The sequence below is a fragment of the Oncorhynchus keta genome, unplaced genomic scaffold, assembly GCF_023373465.1.
Source record: "Oncorhynchus keta strain PuntledgeMale-10-30-2019 unplaced genomic scaffold, Oket_V2 Un_contig_16796_pilon_pilon, whole genome shotgun sequence".
Lineage (NCBI taxonomy): Eukaryota > Metazoa > Chordata > Actinopteri > Salmoniformes > Salmonidae > Oncorhynchus > Oncorhynchus keta.
Genome location: NW_026280121.1, coordinates 229,981 through 256,903, shown reverse-complemented (window position 1 = coordinate 256,903; position 26,923 = coordinate 229,981). Strand labels below are relative to the sequence as shown.

Genomic DNA, 26,923 nt, shown 5'->3' with positions numbered 1-26,923 from the left:
GCTAGAAAAACAGATGGGTGGCTAGAAAAGATGGCAGTAGACCTGCACTAACTGACTAAAACAAACAGTGTGTGTGTCTGAAAGGTACACAAAGCATTCCTTAGTTTGCATGTCACCCATTGGCCCACATCTGACCCTTTATTATTTGATAGCCAGGCCACAGCCTTTGTGAATGTAGCATGTGTGTTTTACCAAGGCGTTGCTGTCTAGTTTACAGCTCCAGTAGGTCTACAAATTCTCCTATCTGTGGGTTGGATATGGTTACTTCAAGCTGGTGCAAACAAAGCTTTTGGACAAAATGAGCAATAATTTGACTGAGATTGACACATGTCCCAACCCTCCCATAACATACACAACTCCTACATGGAAGTCTGTTGTTGGCCATGGCCTTCCTATAGCCTAAATATACACACACACACACACACACACACACACACACACACACACACACACACACACACACACACACACACACACACACACACACACACACACACACACACACACACACACCAGTGGGGAAGGAGGTGAGTTGCGGCACCATGCTTGTAAAGTAAGGGTTATAACAGATTAAGAAGCTGTAAAGGGAGTGCACATGACAAATCCAGACCTGGGTTCAAGTAGTGTTCAATCACTAGCTGGGCTTGATTGAGCTCGACTGGCACAGTGAATGGCACAGTGAATGGAATAGAATAGAATAGAATAGAATGAATGGAATAGTCCCAAAAGTCCAAACTAATTCTGTCCATCTGTCATCTTTATGCAGGCACAATCAATATATATATATATATATATATATATATATATATAAAGACGAATACTATCTGAACCCAGGTCTAGACAAATCCTTATAGGCCTTTATAAAGATGTCAAGATAAAGAGACCAGTAAACGCTGAAAGGCCTGGGGTTTTGTAATGAAATAGTAAAGTGTCAGATCATTTTGGGTGGGTTTGACTTTGAGGAGAAACATGTGAGTTTGTTGTTAGTCAGTTCTTTGCAAGATTCCAAAAGTGACGTCAGAGCAATAAATATCACTGCATTAACTTACAGAACATCTTGACAGACATAATGCCTGTTAAAAGTTAAGGTCACCAGGTCAAAATATATCTAGTTGGGAAAAGCTCCAGCCATCTAAAGTAAATTCTAGATATGTGAAGCAGAAAATATATTTTTGATTTTAAATTCAAGATCACATTAAACTGTTATCAGCAGGCCAGGCCTACAGACCATAGAGTCTATAGACTGTATGGCAGTGGAGGCTGCTGAGGGGAGGACGGCTCATAATAATGTCTTGAACGGAGCGAATGGAATGGCATTAAGCAGATGGAAACCAAGTGTTTGATATATTTGATACCATTCCACTTATACAACTGCAACCATTACCTCGAGCCTGTCCTCCCCAATTAAGGTGCCACCAGCCTCCTGTGCTGTATGGTACAGAATCGATCGGTGGATTTTTGCAATCGTTACTTATCTAATGTACGTCTGCCCTCTTGTGGAAGTCGTGAGTATTGCGCTAAAAGTTCCAACATGCATATCTGGATCTATTGCGCCATCTCGCGAAATAATCGAGCAGTGCGTCCAGGCCTCTTTTTTTCCATACAGGTGAGTGCGATGCTGTTAATGTTTTACCTGGAGGCCCGTGACGTCAGATCTGACGTGTCCCTTCAAGAAAAGGAACCGTGGAAGCCATGAGTAAATTTATACCCATTTAGACTACTTTACTGGCGAAAGGAAACGCTTAAAATTTAAGCGGACAAGCTTGTAGTGGTTGAAATACTTGCGGAGTGATCCATTTGGTGCTGATAATGTCTGCCTCCGCTGTCTTCGTTCTGGACTTGAAAGGAAAGGTAAGATCACTTCTCATTTTGATTGTTGCCATTGATAACGCTATAAACAATGTCAGTTTTAGCTTGACTTGACCTTAACTCGCTTTTGTTTGGGATTGAAATCGAGTTTGTTCAACGTTTGCTCTTGCCATTAAACATTAATAGATAGCCACGTCGTTAAAGATTCATTCGTTGCCTGTGACAGTTCCATTCAAGCCTTGCACGAGTCACTTCCGGACACAAGCGGATAAAAACAGGTCATAAGGCCAGTGGCTGCATCCTTTTTAGACTTGACAAATTCTTATACCAGGTGTTATGAAAAAAACTACCTCTAAAGAATTACATATCATTTCCAAACATGAAAGTGAATATAGTAAGTGAGTCAAAGTTGCCTGGCACCTGTCATCTTGTGTACATTGTAGAAGGATAGTGCCAAGATGAACACATTATAAAACACATTTGGTTGGGCAGACAACACAGTACTTCCTGTTATAAACAGAAGATAATGCTCTATTGAGGTTTCTTATCCTGTGAGAGATTCAGTATAGCCTGAATCTCTCACAGCTAGAGGTGTAATTTGATCAAAAGATTCCATCCCTCTACAATAGGCCTAGAAGTCATGGGAGGGGAAAGAGGACATGATTTCAGGTGGCACAACAGAGAGGGACAGAGGTTGTATTAGGCTACATGCAAATGAGTAGGCCAAGGCAACCATATTCAGCAGCCGGCCGATTATGTTCGAGGGGCCAGAACATAATTATAATAATTTGTACACTACAAATTGACCACAACTAAGCCAGAAAGACATATTTGAATACCTTGATTAAATTAAGACACGATCATTAAAGTAAACTCAATTCTAGCTGAATTCTTGTTGTGATTTTAGTCTTTTTTTAAACAAAAACTAAAATCCTAAAAAATATATATTATATGTTGATTTTACTAAAAGAAACACTTGGGACGGTTTTGGGCCGCCTGTTGCCGAACCCCTGGCCTAGGCTGACACAACAACTGACAAGCCACAATAACCACCGTTATAAGCCTGTTGCATGGTACTACTGTACACCTCGACTTTGTAGGCACTGCAACTCCTTGATTGAGTGACAGGTGTAGCTCTGGAGCCCAATCTCAGCCATCTGATCTCTTGTCAAGGCAAAGAGTTGTCAAGCCCTTATGTTCTTCCTTCATTTAGCATTCCTTAGAGATGGAATCGATGGAACATGTACAGGACTCAACATGAAATATTGTGTAACGTTTATGAGACCTCTTCGCCTGACACATCCAGAAGGTTGCTGGAATAATGATCTCTAGTTCTACTCTTCCCATATCTGCTCTACGTTACATTACCTCATCACTTCTCTCACCCGTTGACCTCTACGTTACATTACCTCATCACCTCTCTCACCCGTTGACCTCTACGTTACATTACCTCATCACCTCTCTCACCCGTTGACCTCTACGTTACATTACCTCATCACTTCTCTCACCCGTTGACCTCTACGTTACATTACCTCATCACCTCTCACCTGTTGACCTCTACGTTACATTACCTCATCACCTCTCTCACCCGTTGACCTCTACGTTACATTACCTCATCACCTCTCTCACCCGTTGACCTCTACGTTACATTACCTCATTACCTCTCTCACCCGTTGACCTCTAGTAGGACCATGAGTTTTTTTAGTCACGTCACATGCTTAGGAAAAACTCAGGTGCCTTAAGGGTGACCTTTGACCCATATAGGTTATTGTTTTTCTTTCCCTATTAATTTCCCCTCTTACCCTGCAGGTGCTCATATGTCGGAACTACAAGGGCGACGTGGACATGGCTGAGATTGACCATTTCCTGCCTTTGCTCATGACACAGGAAGAGGAGGGGCTTACCTGTCCAATCATGTCGCACGGCAACGTTCATTTCCTGTGGATCAAGCACACCAACCTGTACTGTATCCTTATAATGATCAGTTAATCATTACCATTTTGTAGCCTGTATAAATCATGTTAGCTTTACTAATGAGATGCTAGTCAAACCTACACAAAGACAAATATGTATTTTTCCCTAGAGTAAAGATGATAATGAACTTCTTAAACATATTACACTAGGACCTTAGAATAGGCCTGTGTGTTCTATCTACCTTGACGCTCTAACAGTGGTGGCCACTACCAACAAGAACTCCAACGCCTCTCTGGTCTATGCCTTCCTCTATAAAGTGGTTGAGGTGAGTCAGAGGTCTGTTGTCTGTGCTGTCTTAACAACTCCATTGCTGTCATTTTCACCCCAATGGCTGAGTCAGAAGTGTTTCTCACTACCAAAAGACCTGCATAATGTGTCTACTGGTTTCTCCCTACCCATTTGACATAACATGATCATAATTCACATATTATTACTGAGGCTGCCAATCGATGTTGTGTTGTTTCCAGGTGTTCACAGAGTACTTTACAGAGTTGGAGGAGGAGAGCATACAGGACAACTTTGTGGTGGTCTATGAGCTACTGGACGAGCTCATGGACTTTGGCTTCCCCCAGACCACCGACAGCAAGATCCTGCAGGAGTGAGTGACACCCGCTCACTTACTTACTTGCTTATGGCTGTCCTTCGATGATGACGCTGCTCCCAATTGTGGGGAGTTGCGTTAGTGCCACTGCATGTGGCTGTGCAGGTCAATTCGAGACCCGCGTGGTTTGCCACATGAGGGGCAGGTGAATTCTCCACCTCAGAGGGCTGTACCCGCTGCACGCTGGTGTCGTTGTGCAAGACGTTTCGATTCTCCTCTCTGGGATTGTGTCCTGGAGGTGTGTGACACCCAGGCGGAAGGTGGGACGCCAGGTATGGCAGTTGGTTGTCAGGCTCTCCGCTTCAGGAAGGTCTTGCTGTGGTCCTTGATGCGCTTCTTCTGCCCCTTGGCAGACCTCAGTCCATTCTTCAACTGACCATAAAGGATCTGCAGAGGAAGGCGGTGGGGAGCCTGCCAATCACAACACACACTGATACACATGTTCTCTGTTACAATATAGTCAATTAGTCATACACGTGTACTGTGTAAATGGAGAGAATGGACTGAGTATGGTTGAGTATGGCGCTTCTATCGCCAGGGTAGTGAGTTCGATTCCCAGGACCACCCATACATGTATGCGCGCATGATTGAAAGTCGCTTTGGATAAAAGCATCTGCTAAATGGCATATTTGTTATTATTATAAAGATGCAGCTTTAATAGACAGATACTGGTTCTAGACCCAACACCATAAAGTAAGGACAAGTTTGGGGACTTCTGAAAGTCCAATCAGACTGATCTCCATACTGTATGTCTACTACAGGTACATTGACTTTTATCTTGACTTAGCCTGATTCCAGATCTGTATGTGCTGTCTTGCCAATTCCTGGTCCTTTTAATTCATTGTCATGCAAAACAGATCTGGGATCAAACTACTGATGTCCGTCCATACTGGCTGTCTCTCCAGGTACATCACGCAGGAGGGCACCAAGCTGGAGGTGGCTAAGACTAAGGTTCCCACCACTGTCACCAACGCTGTGTCCTGGAGGTCAGAGGGCATCAAGTACAAGAAGAATGAGGTCTTCATCGATGTCATCGAGTCCATCAACTTACTGGTGAGTGGTTTTACCAGAAGGATGTTGGGTTTGATACATGCAAATTCGGCAATTCATTTTCTTGTGTTTCGGCAACATCAATAATTGTCATAATTGGTTTTGTGTATATAATGCTTTAATCTCCATAGGAAAATATTGATTACTGAAAATACCAATAACCTTTTCTTTCTGAATAATTGATTAATTTAATTGATTAAAGCTGGACTCCTTAATTGGTGGAACTGCCACGCCTGTTAGCGATATTAGAACAACAAAGAAGTTACGGGAACCAACGAACACAGTTTCTTCCCTCAGACATCACTGCACGTGCGAACAGCAGAATATGTAGGCCTACTGCAGTTGTTTTCCCCTGCTGCCGGGTGCTCCCCTCTGCCGTATCTCCTCAACAAAACAAAAACAATACCGAAGATGCCGGGGTGAACACTGATGCTGTTTCCCCTCGTGTGGATTTGATCTATAATTGACTGAGCATTAAATCAACTAGCTACTGTATAAAAAGTCTCCATCAGAGGTTGACCCCTGTGTCATGCGTTGACCCCAGGTGAATGCCAATGGCAGTGTGATGAGCAGTGACATCGTGGGCACTGTCAAGCTGAAGACCATGCTGTCTGGCATGCCTGAGCTGAGACTGGGACTCAATGACCGAGCGCTGTTCGCCCTCACTGGCCGTATGTACAATACACACACACACATACACACACAGTCACTGCTTCTCAGATGCAATTGCATTTTAGATGTTGATGAAAATGAGTGTGTGTGTTCAGGCGACAAAGGGAAGACTGTAACGATGGAGGACGTTAAGTTCCACCAGTGTGTTCGTCTGTCCCGTTTCGAGAGTGACCGCACCATCTCCTTCATCCCTCCTGACGGAGAGTCTGAACTCATGTCCTACCGCATCAACACTCATGTGAGTTACCTTAATACATTCATATTGTATCTCTGAAAATGTACATGACCTCCCTAAAATAACCTCATCCCTTCCTCATACAGTTTCACTCTTCCATTGCACTGTTACTGTACTGAAATCAATACTTGAGTGAGCTGTAAGCCCTGTCTGTATCAAGTACAGGGGTGTAGTGGAGGGTAAACACTTCATGCACCATTTTTTTATTTTGCGTGTGCACTTACCCACATTTTTCAGGAAAAATGCATTGAAAGTAAGGGAGTATTACTTGACTCACCGCGAACGGCGATCAGCATTTACCCACCTATTTTCCGACCACCACATCACTGATAAAGTAGTATAATGGCTTTCCAGTGGACGGTAGAACTAACTACATTCTGTATCCCTACAGGTGAAGCCTCTGATATGGATTGAGTCTGTCATCGAGAAGTTCTCTCACAGTCGAGTTGAGATCATGGTTAAGGTAGTGTTATATAGTAACACTCAGTGTATGAATCTTATGCATTGTCCTATGCTACAGTTGCCTTTCTCTAATTCCATAGGCTAAAGGGCAGTTCAAGAAGCAGTCAGTAGCCAACAACGTGGAGGTGCGGGTTCCTGTCCCCAGTGACGCTGACTCCCCAAGTTTAAGACCAGTACAGGCCACGCTAAATACGTCCCTGAGAAGAACCTGGCTGTGTGGACTATCAAGTCCTTCCCTGTAAGTGTTTCATCCAAGCAGCACTTCTGTCTCAAGCTGTTCTTCCCTGTCGACGAAACTCAAGGCCAAATATATAGAGCCATTTTTTTGTTTACAAGCAAACGTCCCGTCCGAGTGAAGCGCACGCATCTTCGCAACAAAAAGCTCTGTAAGCAGGATAGCTAACCCTGATGTCGTGACCTTGACCAACTTAACAGTGAGAGAGTGATGACCATGAAAACATGTAAGACTGATGGCTATAGTTATGTTCAACAAGTATATTATTCTCCTGGCTTTATCTAGCCCTAGCTGTGGTATTTTACCTTGCCTCGCCTCACTGGCTTGCTAACTTGCTAGGTAATCAATCCTCTGATGACAATGTTGTAGACGATAACCATCTGATTAATTGCACAAGCTGCATTTGAAGCCAGAGGATTCTGTATCCCACTCCCATGTAAATGAACCCCTTTATGATTCTGAACTGTGTGCAACTTTTCATGATGTGGCCATCGGACAGGAAATGGGTCAACAATGAACCTTAGAATTTAGAACATTAAGGCTCCTGACCTGGAAAAACTCCAGCCTCTTTTTCTGGTCAGGACACATCATCAGAATGAAAAAAACTCAGGGCCCTATATGAACTATCTCACTCTTTCTGTAATTTTTCTCTCTGTATCTCTCCACCCCTCTCTCTCTTTCTTTTTCTCCCTCTGTCTGTCTGCCTGCCTGCCTGCCTGCCTGCCTGCCTGCCTGCCTGCCTCCCTGCCTCCCTCCCTCCCTCCCTCCCTCCCTCCAGGGCGGTAAGGAGTTTCTGATGCGGGCCAGCTTTGGCCTGCCCAGTGTGGAGAATGATGAGATGGAGGGCAAACCTCCCATCACTGTCAACTTTGAGATTCCATACTTCACAGTGTCAGGGATACAGGTGAGCTGTGTGTGTGCTCGCGCCTGTGAGTATACTGTATTGACCTTTGAAAACAAGCTTATGCGGAACCAAAGTGGTGACTTACTTAGCATAAACTAGCATAGACTACAAGTGCCTCATTTGGTTAGGCAAAACAAATGGTCCATTATATCAAGTTACACTGATCTCTCTCCTCTCCTCTGTCACCCTGTGTGCCTCAAGGTGCGGTACATGAAAATTATAGAGAAGAGTGGTTACCAGGCCTTGCCCTGGGTCAGATACATCACACAGAGTGGAGGTAGGACTGCCTTGCTCTTTAGATATAGCTTACTCATGTATAGCAAAAAGAGACCCATCATTTAGTCATAGAGAGAGACAAATTTAAGGGAATAAAGTATTTTTACTCTTTAAAATTAGAACTAGTATTTATCCTATAGTATTTTTATTGTTCTATTTTCTTTCATTTAGATTACCAACTACGGAGTAACTTCTAAACCATGGTGGCTAACTTCTGCCTTTGCTTCCAGAGATCATTGTTCAATTTAATTGCACACTAAAAAAGGAAAATGTCTTTGAATTTCATTGAAATGCTCTACTTAATAATGTTACTGTATAAAATTGTTTGTGATTTTAACTTTTATGTCATGCAATGTAATTTGAGGTTTTAATTGCTTTACTCATTGTCTCTTAGATTGTTAAATGTTTATATTAAACTATAGCCTTGAAATACCGTAATGAGGATGTTTTTCTTGTGTATTATTACATTTAATGAACAAAACATTTTAGCTATGAATGTATTGTTTTATATCATCCAAAATGCTAGCTGCTATTTTAGCCAGAAAGTATATAAAATCCCATATCAAACGTTTTTCACACCCATTGGCGCGTTTTAATGACACAACTGTCAATCGCGGGCATTTGAGAATGATTTATTCAATAACCCGCCTTTTTTCTACTTGACTTTGGAGACTTACTATCAAATATCTGACTTTGGACATTTACTATAACATTTTAGAAATGTGAATGAATGTACTTTGAAGAGATCAACGTCCGCAAAATTGCCCGCCTTCTACGATATGGCTTCTCATTGGCCGACTTAACTGTTACCACAGTGATACTGTAGCAACCAGTGACTGTATGGTGGCAACCAAGTCATTACTCCACCCACCTCGCCATTCAACGCGCTGATTGGTCGAGATACGTTCTGTCCAATGTTTGTAAATGTTGGTTGGGTAAACGGTAACGTAGTTCTCAGCGCGCAAATTAAAGGTCCTGCAGCCTTCAAAGTTATTCAACATTTACCTGCTGTGATTTATTTCAAAAGTATCTCGAAAAAAAGACAGAAAAGAAGAGCCTGTAACGGTCGGGATCATTTCAAAACAGACAAGGTAACTAACTACCTTTTCATATGAGTTTTGATTCCCATTGGAGACTGCTAGCTACGAGCTAGCATTATTATCCTGCGCTACTAGCTAGAATTGGGGTCCATAATTTCGAAGAAATAACGTTGAAGTGTGTGTAATATATATGCATTTTTTTCTCACCATAATGTGTTAGTTGAACTACTCGCAACTAGCTTGCTAACGTTTGCTGGTTGGGGATAAATGATAGTGAGCTAGCTAACGAGACGAACTGGCTAGCGTTGATAGACTACAACAGTTGATTACAATTAGATACTGGGTAACTCAGCTAGCTATTTCTTCTATTCATATTTTAGGGAGAAAATATAGAAATCCGTCCACAATGGTCCTGAGTCAGAGTGATGCGGCCAAGAGCCTGACCGCTGCCGCAGCCAAGGGAAATACGGACGAGGTCAGGAGGATGCTAGGGCCGGAATGCAGAGTGCATCCCGATACTGTCAATCAATTTGGAAAGACCGCTCTACAGGTAACCAACTTCCTCATTGAACGGTCATTGTGTCCTACCTAGCCTGTAATAATATTATTATTTATATTATTATATTTCGACTAAAACTGTGTTGGCTTTGAATGTAGTATAGGTAGCTAACTAAGTCTGTGTGAGAGAGAGACAACAACAGGTCTGTCAGCCCATGGTTGCTTCCTCAGAATGGTTTCTTATACCTTGTTTGAATGAAATGCAGTGAAAACCAGAGTTTAACCATTTTCTTTGAAGCATTAAGTAACAACCTTGTCTATTGCTCATTAATAGCTAAAGTGTTGGACAACAGTTCTGACAAATGTACCTAGCCTAGCTACTTATATCCTTTATAATTACCCTACATAAAATTAAATTGTTACAATCCCATGAACTCTCTCCCACTAGGCCTATGTCAAACACTGCATCATGTGATGAATAACAGTTGATAACGCCCTCTAACGTCAAGTCTCCTTCTGTTCTCCCTAGGTGATGATGATGGGCAACTCCAACGTGGCCAGCTTACTGTTGGAGCACGGAGCCGACCCAAATATCACAGACCGGCGAGGAGTCTCACCGGCACATGATGTGGCACGCACTGGCTTCGTGGACACACTCCGGGTTCTGGTGGAGTTCGGCGCGTCAGTCAACAGGCCAGACCACACCGGCACCCTACCCATCCACATCGCTGTCCGAGAGGGCTACCGGGACGTCATTGAGTTCCTTGCACCGCTCTCCAACCTGAAACACCCCAACACCAGTGGAGAGACAGCGGTGGACCTCGCCCGAGCCTCATCGTCATGTACACCGGACGTGGTAGAGCTTCTAGAGAGACAGCTGGAGTCTAAAGTGTTCTCTCACTCCCCACCTCTCCCTCTTTAGGAGTTAGATGGACCCCCCCCCTCTCTATGCCAAATTGGATGGTTCATAGACTCCCCTTCTACACCTACCTTACCTACACTCTCCTCTCAACCTGGTGACTTGAATTCATTGATGTAAACGTTACTTTGTAAAGTATGATTTTTAGTAACTGGTCGAGGTTGACTTGTGTTTACCGTCCTGTTTTGGCAGCTTATGGAAGAATAAGTATGGTGGACATTATTTGGACACCATTTTTTGCACAGAGCAAAGCACCTTTTGATGGTAAATTTGACCTCTCCCCCCCCTTTGATTCAGGAGTGCACACTTGTACATGGCTTTATTATTGAGTGTGATGACTTGTATTGCATTATTATTCCTCACTGTGAAGGAAATTGAACTGTTTGTGATTTTTTTCAAACTTTGATATTTTGACTTGACATGGTGTATCCCATGATGACTGCATTGCATGGTAGTTGTGTTTATCTTTGAAAAATTGTCTTTTTATTAGGCATATTTAGAATTTTTGGGAATTTTACATGTATTTATTTATTGAAAATATTCTTATGAACTTTTGTAAATAGCTACATTTATTGTCGGTTTTGTTTTTTTGAGATGTTATTTATATACAAATACTATTGAAAATTAAGTATTAATTCCTTCTTGGAAGACTGAAGCACAAAATAAAGTGTTTAACTTGACCTTTTTTGTTTCTATTCTATGGGACTTGGCTAAAAAGTTACTGTTGGTAAAATAGCTACAACAGGTTATACAATTAGAATTATTTCTGACTATTAAAATTCAGAATCTTGATCAAAAGAATCTTCTATATTATTACACACATGAAGTCCATATACAATGATTTTGACAAGTGCAGTTCTCTATTGTGGCCACAGGTCACTATCCAACTCGAGTTTAGGAGCCAAGAAGGGAGGCAAACCCAGAGATGGAGGACTTATCTTTAGATCTGTGTCATTATAGCATCCGATAGGGAAGGGGGGGAACCTAGTCAGTTGTCCAACGTATTCAACTAAAATGTGTCTTCCGCATTTAACCCAACCCCTCTGAATCAGAGAGGTGTGGGGGGCTGCCGTAATCGACATCCACGGCACCCAGGGAACAGTGGGTTAACTCCCTTGCTCAGGGGCAGAATGACAGATTTTTACATTGTCAGCTTGCGGATTCGATCCAGCAATCTTCCAGTTACTAGCCCAACACTCTAACCACTAGGCTACCTGTGGCAGCGCTATTGAAGCTGCAGCCCATGGGAATCCCCACCCAGTTGACTTCTTTAAAATGGTGGGAGCCCTCAATGGCAATGTTCATGCTGAAACGGGTTATATCCATGAGTCTTCTGTATCTCTACAGGCAAACCTGACTAGGTGCAGGTGTCCCCATAACACTTTTGTGATAACGTGGTGGTTTTGTGCAATTTCAAGAACCTTCACAAATTCATATGATTATAGACAGAAAATGTTTTAAGGCTTAAGAGTCTTCTCTTCATGACTGTCATACCTTTCTATTGTAAACCCAGTCAGTTGTGTTATTAATCTATTGTATTGGCATTTCTAAAAAAACATCTTACATGAGGCCTTTTGACACTGCATTCTCTTTCTGGGCTAAGGAGGCTGTTAGCCCTGGGCTAAGTGCAGTGTGAATGTGGCTACAGAGATAGGTAAAGTACTCGATCTAGAAGTGTACTCTAAGGTAACATTGTCCATTGTATTCTGTTTTGCACTCATGAGTGTTAACTCCAAGGTGAGTCAACAAGGACATTTCTAATGACTCCACAATGGTATGTACTACACAAAGGTAACGGCAGATACCTGGACATATACGCACTGGGCGCAAGCACACAGGGATGAATGAAGGCCCTGTTTGGTTAAGAGCTGTCCAGGCAGTTTACCCAAGTCCAGGCATAGAAGGGCACATAGAAGGGCACGGCCTGGCACAATGGATGTGTTGTTTTCCTACAGTATGTGCCACAAGCCAAAATTCACCTAACAAAACATCCTTATCACTTGTTATCTTGAGAATGGGGGGAGATAATCTGATCCTAGACCTGTGCCTATGGGTAACCTGTATTTGGGGTTGAAATAGTGCTTAAGCAGTATGGTGACATAATGATAATGTTATGATAACAATGAACTTTCCTAGTCTGGCTACCAGCGATCATTCCACTCCTTCCACTCCTTGTCATGCTAAAACATCTTTGCCATATGACACAGAGAACGAGGAGTGGAACGTTAAAACAGACTGGTACCCATGCTAGACCTTTCCATCATACCGGTTCAATTTCTGTATATTTAGCATGCATGATGAAGTAATATAATGAGTCATTATGAGCTTATCACATCTGTTAGGATAGGAAACATTGACACAGTTCCTGCCTCCCAGATATAGCCTGGTCGCAGATCTGTTTGTGCCGTCTTGCCAACGCCTATGGTCATTGTCACGCCAATGACCATAGGCATTAACAACACAGCACAATCAGATCTGGAACCAGGCTATCCCAGATATACAACACGCTGAGTAACTTAAATCACACAATTGGTAAACATTTCTCAAGTTTGCTGGAATTAAATTATATTGCTGGGAGGCAAATAGAGGAAGTATCTTAGAGGAGATGAGATCAACTCCTATTTGTGTAAATATTGCATTAGGATGACCAGACCTGTTGGCTGGTACACACCGAAACAAACATAACATGATACGCATTGAGACTTCTGCTCGTGCTCTACTTGCTAAGCAGCACAGTTTAGAGTCAACACCCAACCTATTACTCCTTCCAGGAACAATCCCTAGCCCCTCCTGTGTAGATCTGATAGTGATTTGTTAGGTGTAAACAATACAGTAAGAACTCCACCCAGCCTATCAGAAGGCCAGAAGAAGCAATTACCATACGTTGTGCACCTATCGAATTCTATCAGCTCTACCGGAGTGTCTGGGCCAGAGGTTAGGGCTCCGTTAGGGCTTGTCTATGGCTCTGTCTCGGGGGTTATTAAACTGGGTTGTGTCTGACTAATCCTGGACGTCATTTCCAAACTCCAGATCAACCTTTAACTGACACTACTGCCTGAAAGGGAAAGGAAATGATTGGCAGAGCAGAGTGGGATGCGCGTGTGTGTGCATGTGCATACCAAGGACACACTGGTGTGACAAACAGTGCTGTCTGCACACCTTTGGAAATTTCCACTGGCTGCTCTCTCTCTCCATCCACTCCCCCACCTTCCAACCTAGCCTACTCCCCTACTGTAGCTCCAGCATGAACAGGAAAGTGCAGTTTCCCCCCATTGGCCTTGTCTGTGATTGTGAGTGTGTGGGCTGGCCTGTGTGATTAGGTATTACTGAGGTATGTATGTTCCTGGCTTGGCTGATATGAACGCTTGTTATGGAGACAAAAGGCAGGGCAAGACTGGGCTCCTTCTACAGGAGGAGAAACACAACACACTGACAATAGGAACGCTTTGGTGTTTGTGTATTAACATGGCTGTGTCTGACCCAGTCCATTATGGCATTGTGCAGTAACTTGCATCTGTAAATAATCAGATCAATGGCCTGATGCCTTTTGTACATGTCTGTGTGTTCTAAACTGCCCCTGATACCTCCTAGCAGTGTTGTAGTACTCCAGTCTAGGACTGTGACTCGACTTGGACTCAACCAGTGGGGAATTGGACTTGGACTCGACCAGTAGTGACTGTCAGAAAATGTCTCTTGCTGCATAATTGAACATACTGTACTAGCTACAACAGCAAATGTTAGAGAGCTGTGTTATCTAGTTATCCTTACAATTAGCAACATATTAACAGATTTGACATTTAAACATTTTTTGAACCGCAGCTTTTAGCAATACCAAGGGACTTGTGACTCAACTCGTGACTCGAGTATAAAGAACATGCAGTCAAGGTTTAGTGACTTGACTACATCCCTGCTTTCTAGTACTATCACTATAGTATAATACTTTAGTAAGGTATGCAACCTGTTGAAAGAGCTGAGTCCTCATACTGCTACAGTATTACTACAGTATAGTACTGTCAGCTGACTCCTCATACTGATACAGTATTACTACAGTATAGTACTGTCAGCTGACTCCTCATACTGATACAGTATTATTACAGTATAGTACTGTCAGCTGACTCCTCATACTGATACAGTATTACTACAGTATAGTACTGTCAGCTGACTCCTCATACTGATACAGTATTACTACAGTATAGTACTGTCAGCTGACTCCTCATACTGATACAGTATTACTACAGTATAGTACTGTCAGCTGACTCCTCATACTGCTACAGTATTACTACAGTATAGTACTGTCAGCTGACTCCTCATACTGATACAGTATTACTACAGTATAGTACTGTCAGCTGACTCCTCATACTGATACAGTATTACTACAGTATAGTACTGTCAGCTGACTCCTCATACTGCTACAGTATTACTACAGTATAGTACTGTCAGCTGACTCCTCATACTGATACAGTATTACTACAGTATAGTACTGTCAGCTGACTCCTCATACTGCTACAGTATTACTACAGTATAGTACTGTCAGCTGACTCCTCATACTGCTACAGTATTACTACAGTATAGTACTGTCAGCTGACTCCTCATACTGATACAGTATTACTACAGTATAGTACTGTCAGCTGACTCCTCATACTGCTATAGTATTACTACAGTATAGTACTGTCAGCTGACTCCTCATACTGATACAGTATTACTACAGTATAGTACTGTCAGCTGACTATAGTACTGTCAGCTGACTCCTCATACTGCTACAGTATTACTACAGTATAGTACTGTCATACTGACAGTATTACTACAGTATAGTACTCACTCTCATACTGATACAGTATTACTACAGTATAGTAGTCAGTATTACTGTCAGCTGACTCTCATACTGCTACAGTATTACTACAGTATAGTACTGTCAGCTGACTCCTCATACTGCTACAGTATTACTACAGTATAGTACTGTCAGCTGACTCCTCATACTGATACAGTATTACTACAGTATAGTACTGTCAGCTGACTCCTCATCATATTACTACAGTATAGTACTGTCAGCTGACTCCTCATACTGCTATAGTATTACTACAGTATAGTACTGTCAGCTGACTCCTCATACTGCTACAGTATTACTACAGTATAGTACTGTCAGCTGACTTCTCATTCTGCTACAGTATTACTACAGTATAGTACTGTCGGCTGACTCCTCATACTGCTACAGTATTACTACAGTATAGTACTGTCAGCTGACTCCTCATACTGATACAGTATTACTACAGTATAGTACTGTCAGCTGACTCCTCATACTGCTACAGTATTACTACAGTATAGTACTGTCAGCTGACTCCTCATACTGCTACAGTATTACTACAGTATAGTACTGTCAGCTGACTCCTCATACTGCTACAGTATTACTACAGTATAGTACTGTCAGCTGACTCCTCATACTGCTACAGTATTACTACAGTATAGTACTGTCAGCTGACTCCTCATACTGCTACAGTATTACTACAGTATAGTACTGTCAGCTGACTCCTCATACTGCTACAGTATTACTACAGTATAGTACTGTCAGCTGACTTCTCATACTGCTACAGTATTACTACAGTATAGTACTGTCAGCTGACTCCTCATACTGCTACAGTATTACTACAGTATAGTACTGTCAGCTGACTCCTCATACTGCTACAGTATTACTACAGTATAGTACTGTCAGCTGACTCCTCATACTGCTACAGTATTACTACAGTATAGTACTGTCAGCTGACTTCTCATTCTGCTACAGTATTACTACAGTATAGTACTGTCGGCTGACTCCTCATACTGCTACAGTATTACTACAGTATAGTACTGTGTACAACCCTTTATAGTGCTGACCTTAGATTCAGCCCTAGTTTATTGGTTGCGTGACTCACAAGCTGAAAAGGTAGTGAAAAAAGGGATGACAACAACAAAGGAATAAGGAAGCTTCACTTGGGTCCACGTCATTCACTCATTACAGGTGGATTGTACAAACGTTGTGTAATACATTTGTGCATTGCCTACCAGTGTCATCATTGTGTTGTTGTGGTGTACTACATTGTCAAATAACACGTTTCACTTTGTGACTGTACTGCAGTGTATCATAATGAAGCTTACAGTATTACTGTATATGATTAGCTAGTTGAATTGGCCTCCATCTAGTTTCAACTGATATGCATAAAACACAATGAAAAACATTCATTCAATCAGTTACTCTCCAAGTCACTCAGTTAATGTGGGAAAAGGTCAACCTCCCAAGGCACCGGCATTGAAAAGATTTCACTGCGTTTGTCACATCTCCATGACAGTGATACAAGAACCCTTTGTATGAAACAACCAGTTGAACAGGATACAGGATCCCCATCTCTTTTCCCCGCTGGCTGGATGCAACTGAAGTTCTCTCTTTAGAGATCTCAGAAATATATGATTCCTCTAGCCATACACCACTAATCTAGCAGGTAAATCAATTGAACAAGAGAGGTATAATCTTTGAGAAGAGAGAAACTGATATTAGATGTTTCCCTCCCACTACCTTGTATCATGTGTGTTCATATCATCCTCCATCCTTTCTATGGCATAAAACAGTAACTCACTTTGCCAGTTTTTCTATGTAAACTTAAGGCTCTAATCAATCCATATCATGGAAATTCAGAGTTAGTGGAGGCTGCATTCACGGTAAACTTTGCATTGGTCAGCTCAATCGGGAATAACCTTTACAGTATTTCTAGTGTGCAATACACTTCAGTGATACAGATGGAATAGTTCCCATAACAAGCCTGCAAGACAGCCTTCATGAGCAACGATGTCCAAGCCACCAGCAAGTTAAATGAACAAAGAGAATCATCATATGACATAGGGATGACATTTCATCAAGGACAATTTGATAGACATCTTTGTCTATGTTTAAAAGTACAGTCATGGCAATAAGTAGGTGAACATGATTTGAAGAGGATTATATATATTATATTTGCTAATTATTATATTGCTATACTGTATGTCCCTCCAAAAGGTCCTTTCTTGAACCATATATGCTACGGTATGTCCATAGTTCCGTCCTTACATGTCCTCTCGTACTTTTGGGCTCTTATTTGCCTTTAAAAAAGTGAATCCCTCATGTCATCACAACTGCAAATCCACTCAGAGGTCCAATCCTTTCCCACAGAGCTGACATCTCTGACCAATCAAGTGCAACCAAACCTGACCCTTTATCCTATCTCTCAATTGTTGTCAGCGGCCTATGCACCAGGAGGAGTAAAAAGCCCTTTAAAGTAAGCAAAGTAACTGTCTCTCAACTGTCTTTCATCCTGCTCCGTACATCCGACGGCAGTAGATCCAGCAGGTTGTCCTCTACCACAAGATTACTGGTCTTCAAAAGGGGACAGTCCCCTATCTCCGGAGGTAGAGAGTCTAGTCTGTTCCCCTTGAGCTCCAGGCGCACTAGCTGGGCCAAGTTAGCCACCCTGGGGCTAAGCGAGAGCAGGCAGTTGTTTCCCAACGCCAGAGTCTTGAGCCTCTTGCAGGAGAACAGCGCCTCTGGCAGCTGTTCCAGGGAGTTAAAGGCTGCTGAGAAGAACTGGAGACTCTGGAGTATCCCTACCTCGGCTGGTAGCGATGTGAGCTGGTTGTGGGACAGGTTCAAGTGCCGGAGCTTGGTGCAGTAGAAGAGACGTGACGGAAGTTTCCGGATCTTGTTCCAACTGACGTTCAGCGTCTCTAAGGACTTCAGCTTAGCAATGTGCTCAGGGATGTAGGTGATGCCGTTGTGCCAGAGACGAAGAGTTACCAGGCGCCGGCAATGTTGTAGACTCAAGATCTCCTCTACTGTCGTCAGCTTGTTTTCCTTCAGGTCCAGTTCCTGCAGGCTTGACAGGCTGAAGACCGCGCTGGGGATGCGCTCCAGCTCACATCCTATCAGCTCCAGAGAGGCCAGGTTGGTCAACTTCTTTAGGCTGCTGAAGGCTTGTAGTTTGAGGCCCTCATTATAGATGCAGAGACGCTGGAGGTTGACTGCCACATCTCCAACACTCGGAGGGATCTTGGTTAGGCGGCTGCGAAGCGTCAGGACTCTTAGAGCTTTGAGTTCTCTCAGGGAGTCTAAGGTTGCACTGCGGGAGAGTTCGTGGGTCAAAGAGCCACTCAGGTGGAGCTCTTCGAGACTCTGAAGTGTGTACATCCACATTGGTACCTGCTCCAGTCCTTCAAAGGCTAGCCGGAGGACCTTGAGGTTCTCTCTGAGGTGGGTCAGGGCAGCCAGCTGGAGCTTGGCAGGGCAGTGGATGAGGGACAGCTCCTGGAGAGAACCTAGCTGGATTACACTGGATGAAATAGTCACGTTGTTTAGCAGCTCCAGTTTGAGAGATTCCACTTCAGGGACATCGAAGACGGTGTCGGGGAGACCCGGGAGCATGAAGAGATGGAGTTCCTGACGGTTGTCGGCGTTCCGGGAGAGGCGTCCCCGTAGCTTCTTGCCGGGCCACTCGTGGTTGAGGTTGACCTGGCGAAGACGGCTCTCGCTGACCTCGGAGAGGAAGACGGCGAAGCGTTTGGAGTAGAGCGCATCGTACTGGTCGCTGAGATGGAGGAGGAACGCAAAGTCGTTCTTGACGTCTGGGATGTCGTTGATACCCGTCTCCAGCCTAACATGCTCAAAGGAGTACTCTTTAAGAGGTCGATGGAAGAGCCAATAGAGGGTGTAGATGCACAGAAGTCCGTAGACTCCCACAAAGCAGATGTAACAGTAGCACAGCTTGGAGAAGAGGTGGGCTTTGGTGTGGTTGCAGCAGTAGATTTCGAAGCCGGTCAGCTCTGGAGGAACTGAGCAACGAACTACAATCTCAATGTTGGGGACCAATGCAGCGCTGTAACAGGTGATGAGGACGAACTTGAAGACCTTGAGGGAGGTCTGGAGAACGTACATCAGATAGAGCAGATCCGCCTCCTCCACATGAGTTCTGAACTTCTTCACCTTCTCGAACAGAGCTTTAGCCTGCTCCCCTTCCTTCCTGTCCAAGAGTGAATCCGCTGCCTGTAGTTCCGGGTTCTTCTTCTCTGGATTTGACTTGATGGATGACTGCCGGAGAAGTCCCACCATCTCCTCCTCCGCCCCTGGCTCACTGTCCGGCGAGGCAGCGAACGCCGATGCCATCGACTTCGAAATGGTGTTCTTCCTCCATATCACCATCTTTTCCTCGCCACGCTCCTCAGACACCTCACTCAGCGCCCGGGTGGTCCATGGCGAGTCGAAACACTTCCCCAGGATGGTGACAAAGATCTCGATCTTGGACGACGTCCCAGGGAACTTGAACCAGAAGCTGCTGGCCACCATGAAGATCAATGTGTGGATTACCACCAGGTATGGGAAGTACTTGCCGTACCAGTGCACGGCTCGTTCGTAGCAGTAATGGTTGACGAAGACGTACTGGTGGATGTCAAGGTTGTTCTTGCGTCCGTACACCTCCCGGATGATAGGGCTGTAAAAGAAGAATTTGGATAGTCCCTCTGTAGATGCTGTACAGACTATCAGTAACATTTCAACTAACTATCTACTGACCTCGCTCTAACCCAAAAACTATACTCTAAACGTAAACCTTATTCTAAACCTAACCCTAACCTTAGCAAGAAGTTGCTTATCAACAGATCCAAACTATCCAAATAGACATGTGTCTTTTTGCTTTATCTGGCCACCGGATTTCCCACCTTAGGAGCTAGGATTCTAACCTCTACCTCTAGGCTACCTACCTGACGGGCTTGACTAAAGTATGGTGCTCCCATGTCTCGTTCTCGCCGTGGCTGCGGATGTGGCTGCAATCGATGGCCTCTGGAGTTGAGCTGGCGAAATGGCTGGGAAGGCAGGAGATCTTCTCCTGGGTGAGCTATGATGGAGGGAAAAAGAGAAAGAGAAGAAGAGTGAGTGCTATTGGAAAGATTAGGCAATGGAACAACATGCAGAGTAGCCACCTACATAACATAAGGCTTAGATTTTTGGGATCTATTTCTTTCCTGTTCCAGTTGATATCTAACAGACATGGGTTCAAATAGTATTTGTTTTCTTTCAAATACCATTTGAACCCAGGTCTGATATCAACCAATGATTAGGATCGTGTGATGAGAAGATGACATATTAAATACGGAGTTAGTGACCTGCTTCCAGGGGAAACATTGGTCAATTTAACAGCGGCGGTGCTAAATGCATATAGGGGAAACACTAGTTAATGTGTCTCTCTTTTCCCTTCCCACTTGGAGGTCACCACCACTGATAAGAATGCTTTGTTACGTGGCAGGGAGTAGATTTAAACAGGACACACTAATCCAATCTCAAATGTTTTCATTATCCAGGGCCAAATGCTTTCTACATGTGATTGTTCATTAATTTACTTTTTTAAGTTGTCCTCACATATCACTAATAACAGGTAAACTTATTCAGGTAAAATTATATTTCATTTACATAAAGTAAGTAATGCCAAGTATTTTTATTTCATATACTGTAGGCACTCCTATTCTTATCGCTACAGGCTACACACCGACAACATCTGTCAAGATCCAACAGTTCCATTAGGTGCTTACATTCAGCTGTTGCAATGATGCCCCGGGGGCTAACCTGCTATGTGCTTTAAAGACGCACTCCAGCTATCTTTTGAATTTTTCCTGTTGAAAAACAATATCCCAAGAATAAATTCAGTAATATACACACACTTAAGGGTAAAAAAAAATGTTTTTGAACAAAATAGTATTTGTTTTTAGATAAAACGGCAAACTTCAATAATTACCCTGACTGATGTCATCGGCCTCCATAGCCTCAGGAAGTAAAGGTGCTGAGGGTGCTACAGCACCCACTGATAAATCACAACAAAAAAACTACAAATATTCTAAGAAAAATACCCCCTCCGATTAGAACGGTGCCTTACGAATGCTTGACTTTCTCAGGTGGGTCAGCCTGAACTTAAAATTGATTAAATTGAGATTTTTGGGGTCACTAGCCCACACACAATACCCCAGAATGTCAAAAGGAATGATGTTATTTTTCTTACAAATTAAGTAAAAATGAAAAGCTGAAATGTCTTGAGTCAATAAGTATTCAACCCTTTGTTATGGCAAGCCTAAATAAATTCAGGAGTACAAATCTGCTTAACAAGTCACATAATAAGTTGCATGGAATCACTCTGTGTGCAATAATAGTGTTTAACATGATTTTGGAATGACTACCTCATCTCTGTGCCCCACACATCCAATTATCTCTAAGGTCCCTCAGACGTGCAGTGAATTTCAAACACAGATTCAACCATAAAGACCAGGGAGGTTTTCCAATGCCTCACAAAGAAGGGCACCTATTGGTAGATGGGTAAAAAAAAACATTGAATATCTCTTTGAGCATGGTGATGTTATTAATTACACTTTGGATGGTGTATCAATACACTACAAAGATACGGGCGTCCTTCCTAACTCAGTTGCTGGAGAAAAAGGAAACCATGAGGCCAATGGTGACTTTAAAACAGTTACAGAGTTTAATGGCTGTGATAGAAAACTGAGGATGGATCAACAACATTGTAGTTACTCCATAATACTAATCTAAATGACAGAGTGACAAGAAGGAAGCTGGTACAGAATATAAATATTCCAAAACATGCATCTGTTTTGCAACAAGGCACTAAAGTAAAACTGCAAATAAAATGGAAAAGCAATACACTTTTTGTCCTGAATACAAATTGTTATGTTTGGGACAAATTCAATACAACACATTAATGAGTACCACTAATGGTATGGGTATGCTTGTAATTGTTAAGGACTGGGTATTTTTCAGGATACAAAAGAAATGGAATGGAGCTAAGCACAGGCAAAACCCTAGAGGAAAACCTGGTTCAGTCTGCTTTCCACCAGGCACTGGGAGATGTATTCACCTTTCAGCAGGACAGTAACCTAAAACACAAGGCCAACTCTACACTGGAGTTGCTTACCAAGAAGACAGTGAATGTTCCAGTTTTGACTTAAATCTACTCATCGTTCAATGAAAATGTATACCTTCATTGGTGGTTCGTTTGTTTGAGTTTAGTCTTACCTGTAAGGTGCATCCGAACACTCCGATCATGAGCATGGCGATACATAGGTATTCCGAGAACACATCCCACCATGGCTTTAGAACCCGGAACTCGGGGTTCTGTGATGAGGCAAAGTTCCGGAACTCAGTTACTGGTATCATCCTGATCACTGTAGCAAAGTGAGGAAGAAGAGAATGCAGAAATAATGACGAAGTGACCAGTTGAGCATTAAAACAAAAATAAGCATATCATAAGCAACATAATGTATGGCTTTAGTTATAGTCACTATATTACAAAAAAATCCATGTTTAAGGTTATAGTAAGCCTGCCCCACAAGATGCTGGTTGACGTTTACTGTCATGAATTTTGTCCTGGAGGCAGAACCGAACGATTTCTGCTATATGGGCAAGCTGTAAAGTCAAAATTGACTATATTGTAAAAATTAGCTTTTTGGTCTGTATTTAAAGTTAGGGTTAGGGAGTAGGGTTAGCAGTGTGGTCAAGGTTAGGGTTAAAATCTGATTTTATGTCTTTGTGGCTGTGCCAGCTAGTGACCACTCTGCAGAGCTGCCTACAGGGTGCCCCAGTATCTGTGCGTTAGAGACCTTTCTAGCACCCAGGAAGCTCCGATTCAAACTCTTATTCACCAACTCTGCAAGAGTTATAATGTCAAAATATGTTTGTTACTCACCAGAGTTTCGCTGAGCGACTATCTTCATTTACCCCCGTTACGGCCGGTAGGTACTTTCAAAAAAGGTCTAAGTAAACATTTACAAGCAACCTTTTTTGGAATTGCATACCGCCGTAACGGGAGTAAATGAAGATAGTTGCTCAGCGAAAATTTGGTGAGTAAAGAATGTGAGTAACAAACATTGCCAATTTATTAGGTACACCCATAGAGTATTGGGTCGGGCCCCGCTTGCCTCCAAACGGCCTGACTTTTTTGGTGCATGGTTCAATTATTGCTCAATTGCTATCAAGGGACCTAACATTTGTCAGGAAAAAATTCCCCACACCAGTACACCACCGCCACCAGCCTGTACCGTTGATACCAGGCAGGATGGGGCCATTTTGTTTGTTGCACCATTTTCTGTAAACTCTAGACAGTGTCATGCGTGAAAACCCCAGGATGGCGGACGTTTCTGAGATACTGGATCCGGTGCGCCTGGCACCAACGATCATACTACACTCAAAGTTTCTTAGCTCACTCGTTTAGCCAATTCTAATGTTCAATCGGACAGTAACTGAATGCCTCGAATGCCTGTCTGCCTGCTTTATACAACTAGCCACAGCCCCGTGACTAACTTCCAGGGCAAGATTCATGACACTAAATGTCAACCTGCTTTGAAAACTCATCTGACACAAAGACTGGATTATAAGCAACATGTCTCTACCTGATAATAACCTATAATTTAGGAAGAAATATTTATTTTGTGTTTTCAAAAGGGGTTGGGGAGGGAATAGAATATCTTTCTCCTGAGGTGTCTCCTACAGTATCTATGAGCCTTGCATGGGAAAATGAGGGGCCGGCCTGTAGCCGGAACTCTAGTCCAAAGTGGCCAAAGTACACTGAACAAAAACATAAACGCAACATGTAAAGTGTTGGTCCCATGTTTCATGAGCTCAAACAAAAGATCCCAGAAATGTCCCATATGCAATAAAAGCTTATTTCTCTCAAATTTTGTGCACAAATTTGTTTACATCCCTGTTAGTGAGCATTTCTCCTTGGCCAAGACAATCCATCCACCTGACAGGTGAGGCATATCAAGAAGCTGATTAAACCTGTGTGCACACAGGTGCACCGTGTGCTGGGGACAATAAAAGGCCACTCTCATGGCCTGCATACACACCAGACATTTCACCCATTGAGCATGTTTGGGATGCTCTGGATCAACGTGTACGACAGCGTGTTCCAGTTCCCGTTAATATCCAGCAACTTCATTCAGCCATTGAAGAGGAGTTGGACAACATTCCACAGGCCACAATCAATAGACTGATCAACTCTATGTGAAGGAGATGTGTCGCACTGGATGAGGCAAATGGTGGTCACACCAGATACTGACTGGTTTTCTTATTTACATTTGTATTTATTTATTTAACTAGGCAAGATCCACATCCCTACCTTTTTTAAAGGTATCTGTGAACAACAGATGTATATCTGTATTCCCAGTCATGTGAAATCCATAGATTGGGGCCTAATGAATTTATTTCAATTGACTGATTTCCTTATATGAACTGTAACTCAGTAAAACCTTTGAAATGTTTGCATATTGTGTTTATATTTTTGTTCGGTATGACAAGACAACAATGGCTGATCAACAGAGGTCTCTAAGGAAAGTGATACAGTTGAGGTAATCATATTTTGGGTGTTTTAAATTCAAGAGGTACATGACCATTTCACAACAGGCTTAGTAATTTTGTCTCCCTCCTGTCAGTGTATTTAAAGCAAATAGCCTAGCTAATGACTGAGAATGCAACTATTTCATTCTGAAAACTTTACTTATATTGACCAAAACCATAAACATTTCAACATGCTTTGTGAAAGTAGCCTACACTTTTATTGGGTAGCCTGCCTATATTTTTTAAACGGACACTTTATGACTCATGTATTACAGTACACTACACAATGAATCAGGAAAATACAGCTTATTGCACGAGACAATTTAATTCACAGTTCGTTATGGCTCCTGCCATTCCTTGTGAGAAAAGCATCTGTCAGACAAAATGAATACACAATTTTCGTTTACAAAAGTATGAGTTCACATAATATATTTTCAAAACAATTAATGAGTTATTTTTTTAAGTTCAAATGTATGAAATAAAAAGAATACGTTTAAAGAACCAACAGTTCTCAAATATTTCTGATATGAATTGTTTCAGAGCGGGCAATTTACCTGAGCTCGTGCGAGATCCACGGGGGGTAAATCCGCGAGTTGCCCTCTAACAAAAAGTATCAGAACTCTGACCCATCGCTGCCAGTCAAGTCAATTGGCTATTGAGGCGGGGAAGTACTTATTGTTTTCGGCTTTTAGTCGATGACAACATGGACCCAAGTTTAAGTTTGAGATAGTTGTTTGAGTGTGAGGTCTCGTTCAGTAGCCTACCACGCCACACAGGATTGTCGAAGTTCATACAGGTAATGCAAGCCTTCCGCCTCCTAAAATACGTACGACGCGCCGACGCTTAATCTCCCTTTGACTGGCCCACCCCAGTGACAGTGTGGCAAAAAATTATACGGATGTGTCTATTTTTTGCTTACATAGGCTATTAAATAGGAATGTCACCTTGACATTGATCTAGAATGAAGAGAAGTGCATCATCTTTATTATTCAGCATTTTTGTTTCTTCCTTGGTCTGTATAGTCATTTATATAACTCAACTGTATACTTTTCAAGGGAGCGGAGTTGCGATGAGGGTCGGCAGAGTGTACCTCCGACTACATTGAGTCAGTATCAGTCGATACTTGCAGAATTGCCCATTCTTTAATGTGTGTACCTTGTAACTGTTTGGCCTGTGTAACTGAGTTATTTTCTTTGGGTGCTGCAACCAGTAGTAAAAAAATAAAAATAGCATTTTACGCGACCTCCACCAAGGGAGCCATTGTTAACAGAGAAGGAACAGCTTAGTTTTGGCAGGGGATGCATAGAATGCCTTCTTTAAAAAAATATATATAAAAAACTATGGATTGCAACACCCACTGACAACTCTATAACAATCAGGACAAGCACACGTACACAGTTAGCGTTAAATAATTTATCTTTATCCATGAGACTGGCAGTGCATGCTTGAAGTGGCAAACTTCGAGCTCTATTGGATTTCGCTGCGCAATTTGACAGGCATCACATAAAATGCCATTTTTTTGCTAAAACTATAGATTGCAGCACCCAATAACAATAACGCAGATAACCATGTGCAATGTCAAGCGTCGACTGGAGTGGTGTAAAGCTTGCCTCCAATGGACTCTTGAGCAGTGTTCTCTGGAGTGATGAATCACTCTTCCACATCTGGCAGTACTACTGACGAATCTGGTTTTGGCAGATGCCAGGAGAACGCTACCTGCCCCAATGCATAGTGCTAACTGTAAAGTTTGGTGGAGGAGGAATAATGGTCCGGGGCTGTTTTTTCATGGTTCGGGTTAGGCCCTTTAGTTCCACTGAAGGGTAATCTTAATGCTACAGCATACAATTACATTCTAGATGATTCTG

General features: G+C 42.7%; 2 protein-coding genes and 1 pseudogene across 3 annotated transcripts; 2 read left to right on the top strand and 1 right to left on the bottom strand.

The window, feature by feature from the left end:
- Positions 1 to 1,644: 1,644 nt before the first annotated feature.
- Positions 1,645 to 8,656, top strand: LOC118370916 (AP-1 complex subunit mu-2-like; annotated as a pseudogene). Its single transcript, XR_008103164.1, has 12 exons — positions 1,645 to 1,851; positions 3,619 to 3,775; positions 3,981 to 4,048; positions 4,251 to 4,381; positions 5,290 to 5,437; positions 5,979 to 6,105; positions 6,202 to 6,344; positions 6,733 to 6,804; positions 6,884 to 7,041; positions 7,817 to 7,942; positions 8,144 to 8,219; positions 8,390 to 8,656. The product of XR_008103164.1 is annotated as an AP-1 complex subunit mu-2-like (transcript).
- Positions 8,657 to 8,789: 133 nt separating this feature from the next.
- On the top strand, positions 8,790 to 11,355 carry LOC127919498 (cyclin-dependent kinase 4 inhibitor D-like). Its single transcript, XM_052503147.1, has 3 exons — positions 8,790 to 9,309; positions 9,639 to 9,808; positions 10,286 to 11,355. The coding sequence occupies exons 2-3, from the start codon at positions 9,665 to 9,667 to the stop codon at positions 10,676 to 10,678; spliced, it is 537 nt and encodes a 178-aa protein (XP_052359107.1). The 5' UTR covers positions 8,790 to 9,309; positions 9,639 to 9,664; the 3' UTR covers positions 10,679 to 11,355.
- Positions 11,356 to 16,619: 5,264 nt separating this feature from the next.
- LOC118389430 (volume-regulated anion channel subunit LRRC8C) lies at positions 16,620 to 25,902 on the bottom strand. The gene is made up of 4 exons (XM_052503146.1): positions 25,613 to 25,902; positions 22,740 to 22,888; positions 20,426 to 20,559; positions 16,620 to 20,157 (listed from the first exon to the last, which is right to left on the bottom strand). Exons 2-4 carry the CDS (start codon positions 22,878 to 22,880, stop codon positions 17,976 to 17,978), a joined length of 2,457 nt encoding a protein of 818 aa, XP_052359106.1. The 5' UTR covers positions 22,881 to 22,888; positions 25,613 to 25,902; the 3' UTR covers positions 16,620 to 17,975.
- Between the last annotated feature and the right edge of the window lie 1,021 nt (positions 25,903 to 26,923).

Bases quoted from the DNA above. Each gene is read 5' to 3' on its own strand.
- LOC127919498 (XM_052503147.1), top strand. From the start codon at position 9,665: ATGGTCCTGAGTCAGAGTGATGCGGCCAAGAGCCTGACCGCTGCCGCA. The intron at 9,809-10,285 runs GTAACCAACTTC...TGTTCTCCCTAG, and splicing joins TTGGAAAGACCGCTCTACAG to GTGATGATGATGGGCAACTC.
- LOC118389430 (XM_052503146.1), bottom strand. From the start codon at position 22,880: ATGATACCAGTAACTGAGTTCCGGAACTTTGCCTCATCACAGAACCCC. The intron at 20,560-22,739 runs GTAAGACTAAAC...CCTCCATCATAG, and splicing joins TGTTCGGATGCACCTTACAG to CTCACCCAGGAGAAGATCTC. The intron at 20,158-20,425 runs GTAGGTAGCCTA...CTTCTTTTACAG, and splicing joins ACTTTAGTCAAGCCCGTCAG to CCCTATCATCCGGGAGGTGT.